The 17,092-nt window shown below is 32.8% G+C and overlaps 1 protein-coding gene across 1 annotated transcript; it reads left to right on the top strand.

Moving 5' to 3' along the window:
- The first annotated feature begins 9,323 nt into the window (after positions 1–9,323).
- Positions 9,324–11,268, top strand: LOC109021199 (NEP1-interacting protein-like 1). The gene is made up of 5 exons (XM_019003793.2): positions 9,324–9,636; positions 10,145–10,323; positions 10,481–10,564; positions 10,659–10,826; positions 10,935–11,268. The coding sequence occupies exons 1-5, from the start codon at positions 9,483–9,485 to the stop codon at positions 11,055–11,057; spliced, it is 708 nt and encodes a 235-aa protein (XP_018859338.1). The 5' UTR covers positions 9,324–9,482; the 3' UTR covers positions 11,058–11,268.
- Positions 11,269–17,092: the final 5,824 nt, after the last annotated feature.

Here is a 17,092-nt window from a genome sequence, read left to right as displayed (position 1 = left end):
TTCCTCTGCTGTTTTCATCAATTTATTTCCTGCTTTGGGTCATTTTTTACCAGTGAAGAAAGTGATGCTGGGTGAGCTGATGTTATTTGTTTTTAACAACTTGGTTGATGAGAAAACTGCTGCATACGCTTATGAGGAACATCCCAATTTTGGGGCTTAGGATCTTCAGCAGGTTCATGCATCTACCATATAGTATAGACCAATTCATAGATGTAAACCCCACACACACACACACAACAACAACAAACACACATAAATATATATATATATACGCACATAGTCAATTAAGAGCATGATTGTTAAAAAGGAAGGGTCACAATAGTTTCATATTTGTGTAAATTAAAGAAACTATATATTAATAACTGAATAACACTTTCTTATGGCTTTCTTATATTCAATCATTAAATTTATATACAGGAAAAGGCATTTGATGAAGTGCGGATGCAGCATCAGAGAGATGGGAAGACACTAAGAAGGGGGCTTATGTAGCTACCCTATATTTATATGTCATCATGTGCCTGTCAAAGTGAGCTGTATGTTTTCTCAAACCCTGCACTTCTAGCTCCAATATGCATACAGTAATATATATATATATATATATATATATTGCTATATATGGACATGAACTATATGACCATATACACCTAAAACTTGCTCAAATAAGTAGAGTTATTAAGAAAGGTCGAAGCGATGACATAGGAAAGATCAAGAGGGAGATCATGTAGGCCTAGAAATTAAAAAGAAAATGGTTTCTCATGACTGGCATCCGAGTTGTCAGCTAGTATCAATCCTTCCCCAGTTAATTTGCCTTTAACTGGGTTTCGATCAAGCCATCTTCTCTTGTTCTTTTCTTACACACAAGTTGAACTCAGTTTAATAAGGTGTTGGATATATTGGGAACAATTTTTAACTTAAAAGCTGAAGGAAACATTTCTTGGATAATATCTCTTCTGAACTTGGTCTGCAATAATTAATTCTCCTCCTAGCTAGCTTCTCCATCCCTGATAATTACTCAAGTTGATGCACATTTCCAGTATATATATCTCACTTGGAACCAAGACCAATTAAAATGGGGTACCTTGGAGCAGTACTACTCCCAGTACCCCAGCCAAACAGATCTCCAGTGATCATGATCATATTGGCGTTATTCCCAGCTCCCATACTAGAAAGAAAAGGGTACCTCCACATTTAAACCTCGCCCAAGGTGCCCCCCGCATCAAGTCACTCTCGAAGACTGTGATGCAGTGGGTCTTTATTGCACGTACCTGACACAATGGTCTAACTTGTGCAAAGTTTTGGGCAAGATTGGACAATTTGGCAGTCCTTTGAAGAGATTGTTTTGTGGATTCTGTAAATTTCTGCTTAGACCATTGTGTTTGGTTGTCTTTGAGTTCACTTGGTACTTCTCATGTCACCTCTTGAGGTTGAGATAGAGGGATGGAATAAAGGAAGAGAAAATGAACAATAAGAGGTTTCATTTTAAGAGAAGAGGGAATTAATTAAGTACTGGTTTGAGTTTGCTATTTCCTCTGCTGTTTTCATGAATTTATTGTCTGTATAAACTCCAAATTTTTTACAAGCCAAGAATCTATGCTTGGTGAGCAGATGTTATTAGTTTATAGACCAAAAACTGTCTTGGTTTTTGTGCTTCAGTTAACTTGTGCAATATGCTGTTAGAAAAGGAATTTTCTGTTTGGATGTGTATAATACTAGTTTGTGGAGTCTGTTCATGGTTGCTTAGAGCTGGTTTTGGATGTGCCTTTCAGTTAACTTGGTACATTAGGGTCATGTCACCTCTTGAGGTTGAGATGGAGGGATGGAATAAAAGAAGAGAAAATGAAAAAGTAGAGGTTGAAATGTTAAGAGAACAGGGAATTTCGAAAATAAGTAGGCTGTTTAGTTTGAGTTGATCATTTCCTCTGCTGTTATTATCTTCAAATTTTATGCTTTGGGTCATTTTTTACAATTCAAATTACAACCATGCATGCTTGGTGAGCTGCAGTTGTTAGTTTATAGACTAACAACTCGGTGGGATTTTTCTTTTTCCTAACTTGTGCAATGTGTTGGTTTTTGAGCAAGAACATCTCTGTTCCAGATGTGCATAATTTTGGTTTTAATTATAGGTTGGTTTTTGGTTGCTTAGAGCTGGTTTTGGTTGTGCATTTGAGTTCACTTGGTAGGCTGATCATCATCTTAGAATACCTCTTGAGGTTGAGATGGAGGGATGGAATAAAGGAAGAGAAAATGAAAAAGTAGAGGTTGAAAACTTAAGAGAAGGTGGAGTTGTGCAATGTACTGGCATTGGAACCGTGTTGGTATTTCCTCTGCTGTTTTAGTTAAAATTTTATGCTTTGGGGCAAGACTTACAAGTCAAGAAGGGTCATGCTTGGTGAACTTATTGGTACTTGTGTTTTTAGACTATGCAAAGTGGTTTGGTTTTTGTTTTTCCTAACTTGAGCAAGATGTTTTTTGAGCAAGAACATCTAGATAGGATGAGCAGAACAGATTATTTTGTGGATAATCTGTTTTTGGTTGGTTAGTACCCTAATTAATGTGCCTTTGTGTTCACTTGGTACTTCTCATCATGTCACCTCTTGAGGTTGAGATGGAGGGATGGAAATAAAAGAAGAGACTATGACAAATAAGAGGTTGAAATGTTAAGAGAACAGTGAATATTATGTACTGGTTTGAGCTTCATTATTTCCTCTGCTGTTAACTAAATATTTTCTGTTTTGCTTCTGTTTGGGCAGATTTTTGTGGCTATTGACTAACTTTAATCATGAGCATATGAGGGGATTCAATGGTGGAGTCTTATGTAAGAAGAAATGAAGGAATTGTGAGGAGATCATAAGCAAACAATAAAAGAATTCACAGTAGATTATGTACACTGAGTTGTGTAGATTGATGGTAATTTCTCTATTAGGAATACCAAATGACCTTAAATATCAATATGTGACATTAGATAAACCTTTATAGAAACCACATAAAAGGGTGGGGTATAGTAGAATCATAGCTTCCTGGGGGATAGTAAATTCATTGAAAAGGGTTCATTATAATTGTTCATCTGGTATTTTTATAACAATAAACAGTAGTGAAGTTTATTTTGTAGTAACGGTTTTGTTTTTTTCTTTTTTTGTGTATCATTGACAGATATTGGAGTTGGAGATATAGCAAGATCAAATATGCAGAAATTTTGAGATTTTAAGGGAATTGTTGCAAACATGTTGAAGCTTGTTCTACCCACCCCTCATGCCCCAGGTGCATATTGAAATAGCTGAGTAGATGTAATTTCAGCTGCAGGCCAATTGACATATATTGAATGAATGTGCACATTTTCAGATAATATTGTTTAGAAGATATTTAGTAGTTGCGTTGTAGGTTTTGGATGCATGTTGGTACACCCTAGTGTAGCCCATAATACGATACTAATGTGAATTCTATGTAACTGAATTTGACTGAATGAATGTATTAGTTTATGAGCTGAAAAAGTTTCCTACTTGTGTGGTGTTTATATATATTTTTTTAATATATATATTTAGTATCTTATTTCAGGTAAGATACTAAACATATATATATTCTTCTGGCTGACCTCAATTTAATAAGAAGTTGCCATATGTGTTACCAATTTTAATTATGTAAGCGTGACAACAAATCCCAGCCAAAACGGCGAATGGAAAAAAAAAAAATTTGAACCAAAGCAAATTTGCGGCGAATTAAACCTCGTCGGAATAAACCTAATATTCGTTGAGAACCAATAGCGGCGACGCTATATCGCCAAAAATCATAATCTTTCAGCGATTTATATGCGCCGCAAATATAGAGGAATACCGTCAACTACTATTGCGTCGAGTTGAGAAAATCGTCGTGACAATTATTTGCGGCGATAATATTCTTTGCGGCGACTACGCATCCGCAGGTATAGCTCATTAGGCGATGAAACATTTCATCGCCGTGATAAGCATCCTAACAATTACGGCGACCATTATCGCCGCAAATTATATTCAAGCGACGACATCACAATATCGCTGGGATAGTATCAAAGGTATTTGCAGTGATATTGAGGATTATTTACGACGATATATATCGTCGCTTTAAATTTTTCGCAACGATATTGGGCCAAACCGAAAGACTCAGTTGCGGCGTGTCATGTCATTATTTGGGGCGAATAAAACGCGCCGGGAAAAGTCTATTTCACAGCGAGTTTTGTCTTTCGCTGCGATTTATCAGAAAAGGCATCTTTATTTCGTCGAATGTGCGGCGATCTAAAAATCGCCGAAATTTATCATCTGTAGCGATTAATGTAGGTTCTTGCGGCGATTTTGTGCGCCGCAAAAACCCGTATTTCTTGTTAACACATGCATGAGGAAACTATTAAGATATAAATTAAATAATTAAATTTAAAAGAAAAATAATATTTACAGTATTAGAGTATGTAAGTTTAGAAAACTATATTTGAAAAAAGTCGATAAATTTGTGACTTATATGAAAAAATTATTTTTTTAATAGTAGACCCCAATTTTTTAAAAAATACATGTAGAACTTCCACACTCTAAGACTGTATCCATCATTACTCAATTCAAAATGACTCATTTGTTAAAATTGTATCTACTACCCTACCATTACTTTGCACATGGTGTATGCAATGAAGAAAAATGGACCAAATAATTACAATACAATTACAACAAAAATGAAAGCCAAAAGAGGGATCAATAATTTATTTTTATTCCTACACAGTATTTCAATAGTAATAATTTATCATAAATGAAATAATTTTGAAATTAGATAATAACTTTATTCCTAAAAATAGCAGCTTTGCCATTTCTTTTGAGCAATGACCTTGATAAGAAATCACCATATTCAAACCAATTTTATCTTATTTTGTTTTTATTTAAATTTTAATTATTATTTTTCTTTCCATAAAATATCAAGCTAGGGGTACTACAAGGTGGGATCCTTTGGCTACCTTTTCCTTTTTTTAATACTGAATTTGTTGACAAAATTTTTTGATAATTTACTTGTAGGTCATTGTTCAGCTTAACCACCAAATATTTAAAGGGAAAAAGGGTTTAAATGTTCTTAGACATGCTTGAACTTTCCCCCATGAGTGCAGTCAGCTCCAGCAGATAGAGTATATCAAAATCTTCTGGCCTTTTGTGGGAGAAGCATCATGAGCATAGCATTTCTTTGATAGCTGCAATATTACTAACTCATTAGGTAAATATCATATAGTTCTGCTACATACAATCATTACTGTATATTTTTTGTATATTCTACTGATATGATTGACTAAAATATTTATTTTATATTCAAAAAATGATACTGTCAATCACATCAGTGAGATGTATAAAGAATATGTAAAAGTGACTGTATATAAAATTTTTGAATATAATATATTGTAATCACACTCTTCAGTTGGGTGCAGACAGCAACTTACTTCCTACTCACTTTCCAAAAACTCTAACCTGCAAGATATCCCAAAATATATTTTAAAAAGTTGGCAAAATTAAAAATTAAATTAATAATAGAGGAAGGAAGAGACATTTGGCTACGTGATCGCTATCTAAGGGTAATGGTGTTTTTCTTTTTCTTTTCTTTTTTTAGAAATGATATTTGCAGTCGTGAGTGTACAAGCGCCGTGCAGTCGCTTTGAAAAAAATGAATAAATATGAGATCCATATGAAAATAAATTAAATTTTTAATAGTGGACTCCACTCTTTTTCAAAGCGACTGTACGACGTTTACGTATTTGATTGTATGTAACATTATTCTTTTTTTTTTAAAAAAAGACCAAATTTGTAATTAGAACAAAAGCCAAAAAGTTAAAGTTTTGTTTATTTTCACAGATGAGATGGGTTGAGTTGAGATTAAAATTAAAAAGTTGAATAAAGTATTGTTAGAATATATTTTTTAATATTATTTTTATTTTAGAATTTGAAAATGTTGAATTATTTATTTTATTTTATATTAAAATTTTAAAAAATTATAATGATTAACTGTGATGAGATAAGATATTTTTTAAAAATAAAAAATAAAAAGTAAGCGAAAAGGAAGAATTGTGCTTTCAAAACGGTGGGAAGTCACATATCACTAGAAGGAGCGAAATTGTCAAAGCCATACATAAATTGCACGAAACTTCTGCGTACATGAAAAACTCACACATGACATGGCTTCAAGAGTCGGTCAGCTCTTACCCACATTTTCCACTCTTCCGCGTTGGATGAAATGGACTACTACTTTTAAACACGCGCTTATTAAGATTGTACAGTCTCTAGGTAAACCCACATGTCGTTCTAGAGATATAAGGTACCCGAAATTAGGTTTGAAATCTTATAGTTATAGGTTTTTAATCTTATAGCTATAGATTTGAATATTTAAAGAAGCACGCTTGGACGGAAGTATGCAGTTTAGACTAGATTGTGAAGTGGAGAAGAAGTTATTCCTCTATGAGAAAAAGCTAATGAGCATTGGTTTTCATGCGTTTCAAAAAGAAAATGATCGATGGTAGACTTAGGGTGAGTTTGGTTGTCAAATTCATCTCAATTCATCTCAACTCATCATTATAACTTTTTCAAATTCCAATACAAAATATAATAAATAATTCAACTTTTTCAAATCTCAAAATAATAATAATATTAAAAAATAATATTCTAACAATATTTTATCATCTCAACTCAACTCAACTCAACTCACTTCAACATCCAAACACAATCTTAGATTGTGAAGTGGAGAAGAAGTAGTTCCTCTATGAGAAGAAGCTAATAAGCAGTGGTTTTCATGTGTTTCAGGAAGAAAGGGATCGATAGTGCTCGAACGATGTGAGGAGTTTTTCGTAAAAAAAAAAACTTCTGATAATTTAATGAGAAATTTTTAATCTAATGACTCAAAGTGCGTGAATTTCAAATTTCAAATATAGAACATTCGGCTTATACCACTCACTCTAGAGTCATTATCCCATTCTTTGTAAGTCTAGATAATTTTATCTTTAAAAATTTTTTAAATTATAAAATTATCCCTCTTAAAATAATATTTTTTCTTATTTAATAAAAAGTCTGTATATATAATTTTTAAATAAAGGGTGTAAATAAAATTTCTCGATATTTGATTATTGAAGTGGTTGGTGTTGTTTGTAATAGCCTTAATTTATATGCCATCATTCAAACAAAAGTACCCGATTCCATGACTACATTGTAAGGAGTAGTCTTGTTACGCGTAACCATGTTCATATAATATCATTAACATGAATATATTTGTCACATCAATCATACAAAAGTACATGATTTGATTATTGATGTGTTACATCAATGAGTAAAAATGATTGAATTGATAATACTTGATGACTCATATCAATGGTTTTTATAATATATTTGTTGCTAAATCTTTCAAGTTGCAGAATGTGCATGATGGACAAGTTGTTGATAATTTCTTAGTTTGTTGTGATTTTTTTTTTCTTTTTTGGGGTCCTTTTTCTAATCAAGAAGGTTAAGGATAAAGAGAGCAAGCTACTCTTTCGTGTGGGCAAAACCATACTATAATTCCTTTGTCTGTTGAGGGCCCGAGGCAACCATCAGCAAGGGCTAGACGGATCCGCAACATGCGGATGAACATGGCATTTAGAGACGTTTGGATTCGAAGATGACTTGAGATTAATTGAGATGAATTGAGATAGATTATGAATAATAATGAGATGAGTTGTGAATAGTAGTGAGATTTGTGAGTTAAAGTTGCTGAATAGTAATGAATAGTAGTGAGATGAGTTGAGATGAGCTGAAATGACTTGCGAATCCAAACGTCTGCATTTCATTGTTAACTTTAGGCTGCGTTTGATTCCTAAATTAGCTCAATTAAATTTAGTTTAATTTTAAACTGAGTCTAATATCTAAACATTCAATTCTTAAATTACTAAACTTATATCAACTCAAAACCTTCTTACACGTGAGACTTATAACTTTTTTCAACTTAAAACATCTTTATATATAGGACTTACAACCTTTTTCAATTTCTTATAAAAATTATTAAACTTATCTTAACATTTAAATACACTTTAAATTCAGTTTAGATTGCCCCACATAACTTTCTCTACTACTCAACTCACTATTATTAATAAATAACTCAATTCAGTTGAGCTCAACTCAATATCCAAACACAGTTTAAGTTGAACTGAGTTGAGTTGTGTTTTCTATAAATAGTAGTGAGTTGAGATGGTGGAATGGGTTCTATAGAGTCTATTTAATATGAGTTTAGATATATTTAAATGTTAAAATAATTTATTGTGATATTTATAAAACGTAATACATCTCACATTTCACGTAAATATATATTAATTTATAAATTTATTTTTATAATATCATTTTAGAGTAATGTTTTGCATACACTCAAAACATACCGCCCTTGTGTGGACATTTCAGAAAAAAAGTGGATCTACTATTAAAACGTATAAGGAAAATCGCTTTATTAGGGTGGAGATCACTTTTATATAAAGAATCTGGGTGAGGTTTATTATTAAAATATGTAAGCATCACGTAATTATTTTTTTTTTAAAATGAAGTTCATTATTAAAAATTTTAATTTTTTTTATGTGAATTTTGTATTTATTTATTTATTTTTTAAAAATTAATAATATTGACATATTTTATGATTATAAATATTATTATTATATATATATATATATATATACCCACAGAAGAACCCACCTGCGAAGATATTTCTGAATGCAGCTTAGTCAATGAACTGACCAAACAAAAACTAAAATAATGAAGAAAATTAAAAAGATGAAAAAAGAAGAAGAAAATGCAAGATCGTACCACAACCATTAATGTTTCCCAACCATCGTTATTTTCTGTCACTGTCTCTCTGTTTCTATCGTCTTTGTGGAATGGGGAAATTAGTGACGGAAAAATTCAAACTTTTTGTTCTGATTATTTGTGGACAGAGTAAGAGCCCCCTGCAGATGGCGTCGAATCGTCAACAAAAGAGAAGCTTCTTATCCTAAATCCCGTGTCTTTGACAAAAGACAAACTTAATAAGCCCGAAGTTTTTGCCTTTTGGTAGAAAATAGATGTGAGAGAGAGGGCAGAGTTTTATTTATTTTATCTCATCTTCTATAATTATTGTAATTTTTTTAATTTTTATATAAAATATAATAAATAATTTAATTTTTTTAAATTTTTAAATAAAAAATAATATTATCATAATATTTAATTTAATTTTTAATAAAATATCTGATTTCAGTTCATATTAACTCTCTAATAAAATGTAAGTAAGAGAGAATTTGAGCAAGTAAAATAATAATAATAAAGCTTTAAATGCGAGTTGGTTGATGAGTTTCTTTCCATTTTGCTCTTTTCTCTTAAGGACTAAGCATACCCATCCCTTTCTATTTATTGTTTTGCGTATACATTTGTCATTACGAACCAAGCCTTTAAGATCGACAAGACCCACGGTGTTATAAATCTTCCATTTTTGCACAATTCCTGACCAAGACAATGGATTTTATTGCACACCCATCTGTCCTTGCTTCATCTTCATCGTCTTTGTTTGTGAATTTCTTTGAGAGGGTTAGAGATGGTTTTCATTTTGCGGCATCTGCGGTTCTTGGGAACATCTTCTCTGCAATCTTCACCTTCTTCTTTGCATTAGGTTGGTTTGTAATTCTCTTCCATCTCGATCTCTTTATCTTTTGCTTGTACATCATGTTATACATGGATTACAACCTTTGATTTGGCATTATGTTCTTGATCCTGTTTTGTTTTCTGATGTGGGTCTTGCAAAAGATTCAATTTTTGGTTTGTCTTGGCGTATGTATTTTCATTACCATGACAAATTTGCTCCTGTTTTTTCACATTTTGGGTTTTAAATGTTGAACCGTAAAAACCAAATTCAGAATTTATTGAAGACAAAAATGAGCTTTCTGAGGAAGATAATTGGAGGATTACATGATAATCTTCTTTTCTTGTATTTTGTTGCCGATTGAATACAATAGATTTAGCATGTACACGAAAGGGTTTGGGAATTTCTTTTTGTCTTTTATCTATGTTCAGCATACATCTAGAACTACGAGTTGTCTTATACGTCACCTTCCAAGAATTAAGACATGAAAACTTCTTAACCAAGATTGATACTGAATGAATTGGCATTTGTGCTGCAGTGGGCACCTTTTTAGGAGCTATGACTGGAGCTTTGATAGGTCAAGAGACGGAAAGCGGTTTTGTTAGAGGGGCTGCCGTTGGAGCAATATCTGGAGCTGTTTTCTCCATTGAAGTTTTTGAATCTTCTCTTGTTCTTTGGCAATCAGATGAATCCGGTATTGGGTGTCTCCTCTACTTGGTGAGCAACTCAGCTAAAATCCTTGATGTGATATGACTTTTGTTTAGATGAAGAAAGAATTAAACATTTATTTGTTCCTATTTGGTTTCCAAGTTTCATTTTAGTTGCAAATCTTAACCTTAATGACCCAATTCGTGACTCTCTACAAATTGCTCAGATTGATGTCATTGCAAGCCTTCTAAGTGGGAGACTTGTCCGCGAGCGGATTGGTCCAGCCATGTTAAGTGCCGTGCAGAGTCAGGTAATAATGCAATGCAAATGGTAGACCTTGACAGATTAGGCAGAAATGCACAGACCATTCTCATTTAGTTAAAAACTTCGTTGTGCTTTATCAGATGGGTGCTGTTGAAGCAAGCTTTGATGAGATCCCAAACATCTTTGACACTGGTGGTGCCAAGGGTTTGCCGGGCGATTCAGTTGAGAAAATCCCAAAGATCATAATCACAAAAAATAACAATATAGATACTTCTGGAGAGGAAGTCTCTTGTTCAGTGTGTCTTCAGGTTCATCCACGATTTTGATTCTTTCTAGTTAACCATTACTTTCTTATAGACAATTTGTTTGTGAATCATGCTGTATCTAATCGAGTTGATGAATTCCTCCATTTTCAGGACTTTCAGCTTGGAGAGACGGTTAGATGCTTGCCTCATTGCCATCATATGTTTCACTTACCTTGCATAGATAAGTGGCTCCTTAGGCATGGCTCTTGTCCATTATGCAGAAGGGATCTGTGACATAGTTTCTGTAAATTATACACTACAGATAAGATTTTCTTTTATTGTTTATACAGTTGTTACCTTTTAGGGCTTTTGTACTTCTTTCACTTGAAATACTTCAGGACATCGTTACTTTGGTAGTTGGAGATACCATGTTCTGAGTTGGATCCTTGTAGTACTAGCGATCATGTATAAAAAAATTTTGAGCCACTGCAGTTTTTATTGTTTCCTTTATTATGTAGTTCCCTCACTTTCTTTCAATCTTTTCTTTTGTTTCTTTCATTCTTTTATTTTGTCTATAAGCACAAACATTGTATTCAGATTCTGTAGGGGAAAGTGCTTGTAATTTATCTGAAATGAATAATTTTTTTTTTTTTTAATTCTTGATTGTATCATCTTTAGTCATACCATTGGTGAATCATGCTACTTAATCTAGACATATTGACTTATGTGACTGGGGATGAATAACATCATTTTATCATCCAGGATGGTACTTTTCCTTTTCTGAACTGCTATTGTGATTGATTCCAGTTCTATAAGCCATCGAAGCATGATTTAGTGACTATTTAGTTTGTATTTAGGTCCCGTTCAGATATAGAAACGGTTTTATCTCATATCATTATTACAACTTTTCTAAATTCATACACAAAATATAATAAACAATTCAACTTTTTCAAATTTCAAAACAATAATAATATTAAAAAAAATAGTTTATTCAACTTTAACTTTTCTTTAAAATCATCTTATTTCATTTCACTCTCTATCCAAACGGGGCCTAGTGTTACCACTCTGAAAGACACCATTCACTCAACAACACCTTCCACCCAAATGCATGCAATTCCATGGAGCTAAGTGGATTATTAAGTCCCGACTCTGAGCAGCATGTGGTCTTGCAGAGCTGGCTATTCATTAATCTTTTCGCCTCTCATTTATGAGACTGTACAGATGAGCCTTTTGTGGATTCTTTTGATGGTAATGTAAATGGATGATGATAGGCATTGAGTGCGTGGTGGTCCATAATCGTCATCTATATTGGCTTGGCTGCATATGTATTGTTAATTTGGTAGGATGTGTTTTAAGTATTTTTTTTTTTTTTTTATATCAATCACTTAAATAAAATAGTAGAGGAAGTAGGGACTCGTTGGTGCTCATGGATGGAGCCCTTTCTCCTCTCTCCGACTTTCCCTTCTCTCAGCATCCTTTTCTTTCATCCTTTTCACATTTTGTCACTGTTGTAGACACAACTTCCTTATGATATATCCCACTACCTTCAAACCCTATTACCACAATTTTATTCGGTACATAAAAGTCATTGTTAAAGACCTAACTATTAATCCAAAAGTCCTATGATTCTTGTGCTTAAACAAAATCTTAGGATCGTAACATTCCACTACCCGACCAAATAAGAAAAATCAACGTGTATGTCACCCCACTCTATCGATATTGACCCAATGTTAGTTCTTTCTCTTTCGGTAACTCCACTCATATATGAATATTCAATGGTTTGATAGCACACCCATACATGTTACCAAGACATTTTATTTCAGCATATATAAGTCATGCCTTTCGTGACTCAAACTCGTGACATGTAACTTATACTCTGATACTGATTGTTAAATGCGTAATCATTAATCTTAAAACCTTAAGACTGTTGAATTCTAATTTGGCAAAGTCTTTAACTTTCAAGATCATAACAATGTATGCTCTTGTAAGCATGCATTCCTATCACGAGCCATCTCACTTGGCGATCAAGCAACTCCAGAATTTGGTTCCATGCCTTCTTCTCATTTACTTATTGCTTATCAACGACAACTTGCAATTGAAGTACACATTTGACATGGGATTACAACCTTAGCCCTTCCCGGCATGGTCCTTGCTCTCTGCCGCAATAGTCACTTGTACACATTCTTCTCATTTATGCAAAAATCTGAAGAACAGTTGTTTTTCTAGTAATTGATTATATTTTGGAATCTCTCTGATGTTTATATAAAACTTCTCTTATCATTTCTATATTACAAGCATGGCCTATCTTTCTTCTTCTTCTTCTTCTTCTTCTATGTTGTGATATAAACCAACAAAAATATTAAACATGTGATCTTGCTGGATGAATACTTGGTTACATCTTAAATTGTAACTTAATCTTAGTCACAAGAAAGAGATACACTAGACCTCAATGGAACAAGTAAAAATTATAGTTGAAGTTCATTGAAATCATCTTTATAGTCTAGTTTCCCTCAATATGCATCGATCTAACTTGATGTACATGCAGTGCAATCACAATCCTTCCAATTAACAAGGACGAAATCAGGATTGGAGCTTACAAGGGTTAAGTTGAATTATATATTCTCTAGGGAAAATTTTAATAAAATGATTGAAAAAAAATACTTGAATTGGTCTCGTTTGGATGTTGAGATGAGATGATATGAGAAATTGTTAATAGTATTGAAATAGTATGTGAATAATAGTGAAATGGTCTAAATTAAAATGTTTTATAGAGTTTTGGAAAAAGGATAGAGAAAAAATTGAAAAAAAAATTATAAAGTTAAAATATTATTAGAATATAAATTTTTAATATAATTTTTATTTTGGGATTTTGAAAAAGTTGAATTGTTTTTATGTTTTGTTTGAAAGTTTGAAAAAATTCTAATGATTAGGTAATGATTAGATGAAAAAGATGAAAATTTGAAATTAAAAAGTGTTTGGATGTTGAGATAAGATGTGTTGAGACCATTTCAACATCCAAACGGGACTTTAACATTATTTTTTTACAAAATTTCTCAAGAAATTGGCTCAAAATACCTTAAAATGAAAAAATAAATTAAGTCTATGATTGTATTATAATTAAGCCAATCAAAAGAGGTTAGTTATTTATTTATTTTTTAATCTTAAGCCAATCAAGATCTACCTAGATTCCATAGGGTAGATTTTTTTTCCCTTAGAGAAACTAAAATGTATAGTCTATAATTGTATTATAATTAAGCCTACGGTCCTACCTACCGATAAAAGAAAGAAGAAATTAAAGCCTAACAAAAGCATAATGTGTAGACTTTAATTAACATGTACGTGAGATAGGACATATTGCCTTAAAAAATGCAAAATATCCCACGGGTAGGGGCCGTAGGGCTAGCGCTCCTCGGCTCTAAATAAGAGAGCAGTACACACAACTAAATAATTTGTCCTTGGCCCCTTTTGCATGAAAATATACTTTCAATGCACATCAACTACTCGTGACCATTAGGAACTCGCTTCATATACATACATATATATATATATATATATATGTATATGTATATGTATATGTATATATGTATATATACATGTAATTTTAAAAGATGTGATTACTAAACGGTGTACTCTTTTGAATGACACTCTCTAACATAATGATGGTTCACATGAGAAATGATGTTTAAGAAAGTGTCAAGAGACAGTCAGAAGGTTGTGTCACTTATTAAGGTTGTGACCTTTGGGTTACCAATAGTTATGCCATTTGTCAACCAGTGCATGATGACTTATAAATAGGGACCATTGGTGCACAAATTAACACACTCAATTCCCTTTATTCATCACCAACTTGTGAGACAAATACCCTCACGAGAGTGTCACTATATTGCCAAATTCTACTTCTATTTGTTCTTCGTTATTCTACAATACACACTTTTAAAAAACAATTATCAACTCTTTCCATAATTCATTATAATATAAGAATAATTCTTCTCATCAGTCACTATTCATCATCCCACACCTTATGAAAAACACTCATACATCCTATAAAAAAGTTATAGGTGTGGAGTGTGAGAGTGAATAGTGACTGATGTATAGTATTCCTCATAACATAAATATATTTTTAGACAAAATTTTTTGTTCTAGAAAGGGTCATTTGTCTTCTCCAAAAACACTTTTCTTGACGAAGTTTGTAGGGACTTAATTAGATCTAAACTGATATAATTGGTAAATAATATAAAGTAATATACATAATAATCACCAGTACTATATGATATTTCTTGAGATCAATTTTGCTTTCTGGATGCTTCCTGGCCGATCGAGTCCCCCAACTTGCAAGCAAGCACTTTGTGTTCATTAAGAAACACGAGGATGCTACGTCTATATCTTTCAGCACTCTCTTTTTTCCAAAGATTTAACTACTTCTTCACGTGAACATCTCACATGCATGCATGCATGCATCCTTCATCCCTAAAACATGTGATTTTTCAGAAGCATTCAATAATATTTTATATGAAGATTATGGTTCCCTTTATTAGATATGTAAAGATTGATCGAATCATTACACGTGAACACTGTTAGAACAATAATCAATTCATTCTCATGTATGGTACTAATCACATCATCCGACCCAAGCATATTCTCGACCGTCCAAGCATTTTCTATTAATATATTATAATTATTCAAACAATATGTATTAAATGAAAGGAAATGAAGGGTTCATGACTCGTAAGTTTGATATTAACAAAGCTTATGACAAGATTGAATGTCTTTTCTTACAATTGAATGTCTTTTCTTACAATCCATGATGGAAAAGATGAGATTTGCTTAAAGGTAGATTGCACTTGTCATAAAATGTTTCACCTCATTTTCTTACACTCGACTTGTTAATGGAGCCCCATAGGAAAAGTTCACTCCATCTAGGGGGATTAGGCAGGTGATCCTCTTTCACCCTACATTCTCATCCTATACTCTGAAGTTCTTAGTAATCTTCTTGACATAGCAGAAGCTTCTAGTTTGATCACTTGTCTTCCACTGGCAAGTGGTCAAATCCATATTAACCACTTATTTTTTGTAGGTGACAGCTTACTTTTTTGCAAGACAAGGTCATTGGAGTGGAGTAGACTTTTCAATCTTCTAGACTCTTATGAGAAAGCTTAAGGTCAAAGACTCAATAAAGAAAAGACTTCCATTTTCTTCAGCAAGAACACTCGAGAATACATCAAAGAAATCATCAACAGTATAGCAGGAATAAGAGCTACTCATTTGTATGAAAGATACTTGGGCCTACCAGCACTAGTGGGAAGATCTAGAGCTAATACCTTCAAAGGGTTATTAGACAAGGTGGAAGACAGACTGAGGAATTGGAAAATCAAATTTCTCTCGCAAGCAAGTAAGGAGATACTTGCTTCTAGAGCACTCCCAATCGTTTATGTATCTTATCTTTTAAAATATATCACCAAAATCTACTTTTTTCTATTTTACATACTGACTTTTACAATATATTATACATTAGTTTATCTATTTTTTCTTTATATTACATTATTAATAGTTTGTTGGAAAAAAAGTACAAGGAAAGAGATTTTATTGTGAGAGATAAAGTACATGAAAAGAGAATAAATAAATAAAATATTTTTACATTTGTGAATAGTTCATGCTAAATATAGCTGAACACCGTAGCAAAATGTAAAATAGATTTGAAAATAAATGATCCATTGGAGGCACTTTTGAGCTACTTTTCTTCAAATTTTACATAAAAATGGGTTCTACAAAACCCATTGGGGGTGCTCGCACATGTTACAAGAGCTTAATAAAGTTATGAGAAGTTAGTGGTGGGATCAGCAAGCACAGGAAAACAAAGATTCATTGGGTGAGTTGGCAACAAATGAGGAAATCTAAGAAGATAGGAGGCTTGGGGTTTAGGAATTTTGAGAATTTTAATACTACCATGCTAGCAAAACAATGTTGGAGGCTAGTCCAAAACCCTCATTCCCTTGCTGCACAGGTGCTCAGAGTTAAATACTTCCCAACAGCTACTTTCCTAAAAGCAAAAATGGGCAACAATCTTTCCTACATATGGCAAAGCTTCTTAGCTGCAAGACCTCTTCTTGAAGGACTTTTGTGGAGAATTGGCAATGGAGAAGCAGTAAGCATCTGGAAAAGTGGTTTCCTCAGCAAAATACTTTTAAACCCCCAAGTTCACTCAAATTTCTACAAGCTCATATTAAGGTCTCAACTCTGATAGACACAGATACAAATCAGTGGAACAAGTCTCTGGTGGATGCCATTTTCTCAAAAGATGAAGTTGACCTCATCAAAGCGATTCCTATAAG

The sequence above is a fragment of the Juglans regia genome, chromosome 8, assembly GCF_001411555.2.
Source record: "Juglans regia cultivar Chandler chromosome 8, Walnut 2.0, whole genome shotgun sequence".
NCBI lineage: Eukaryota > Viridiplantae > Streptophyta > Magnoliopsida > Fagales > Juglandaceae > Juglans > Juglans regia.
Note: the sequence above shows the minus strand (reverse complement) of the source record. Positions and strands in the feature narration are given on the sequence as shown.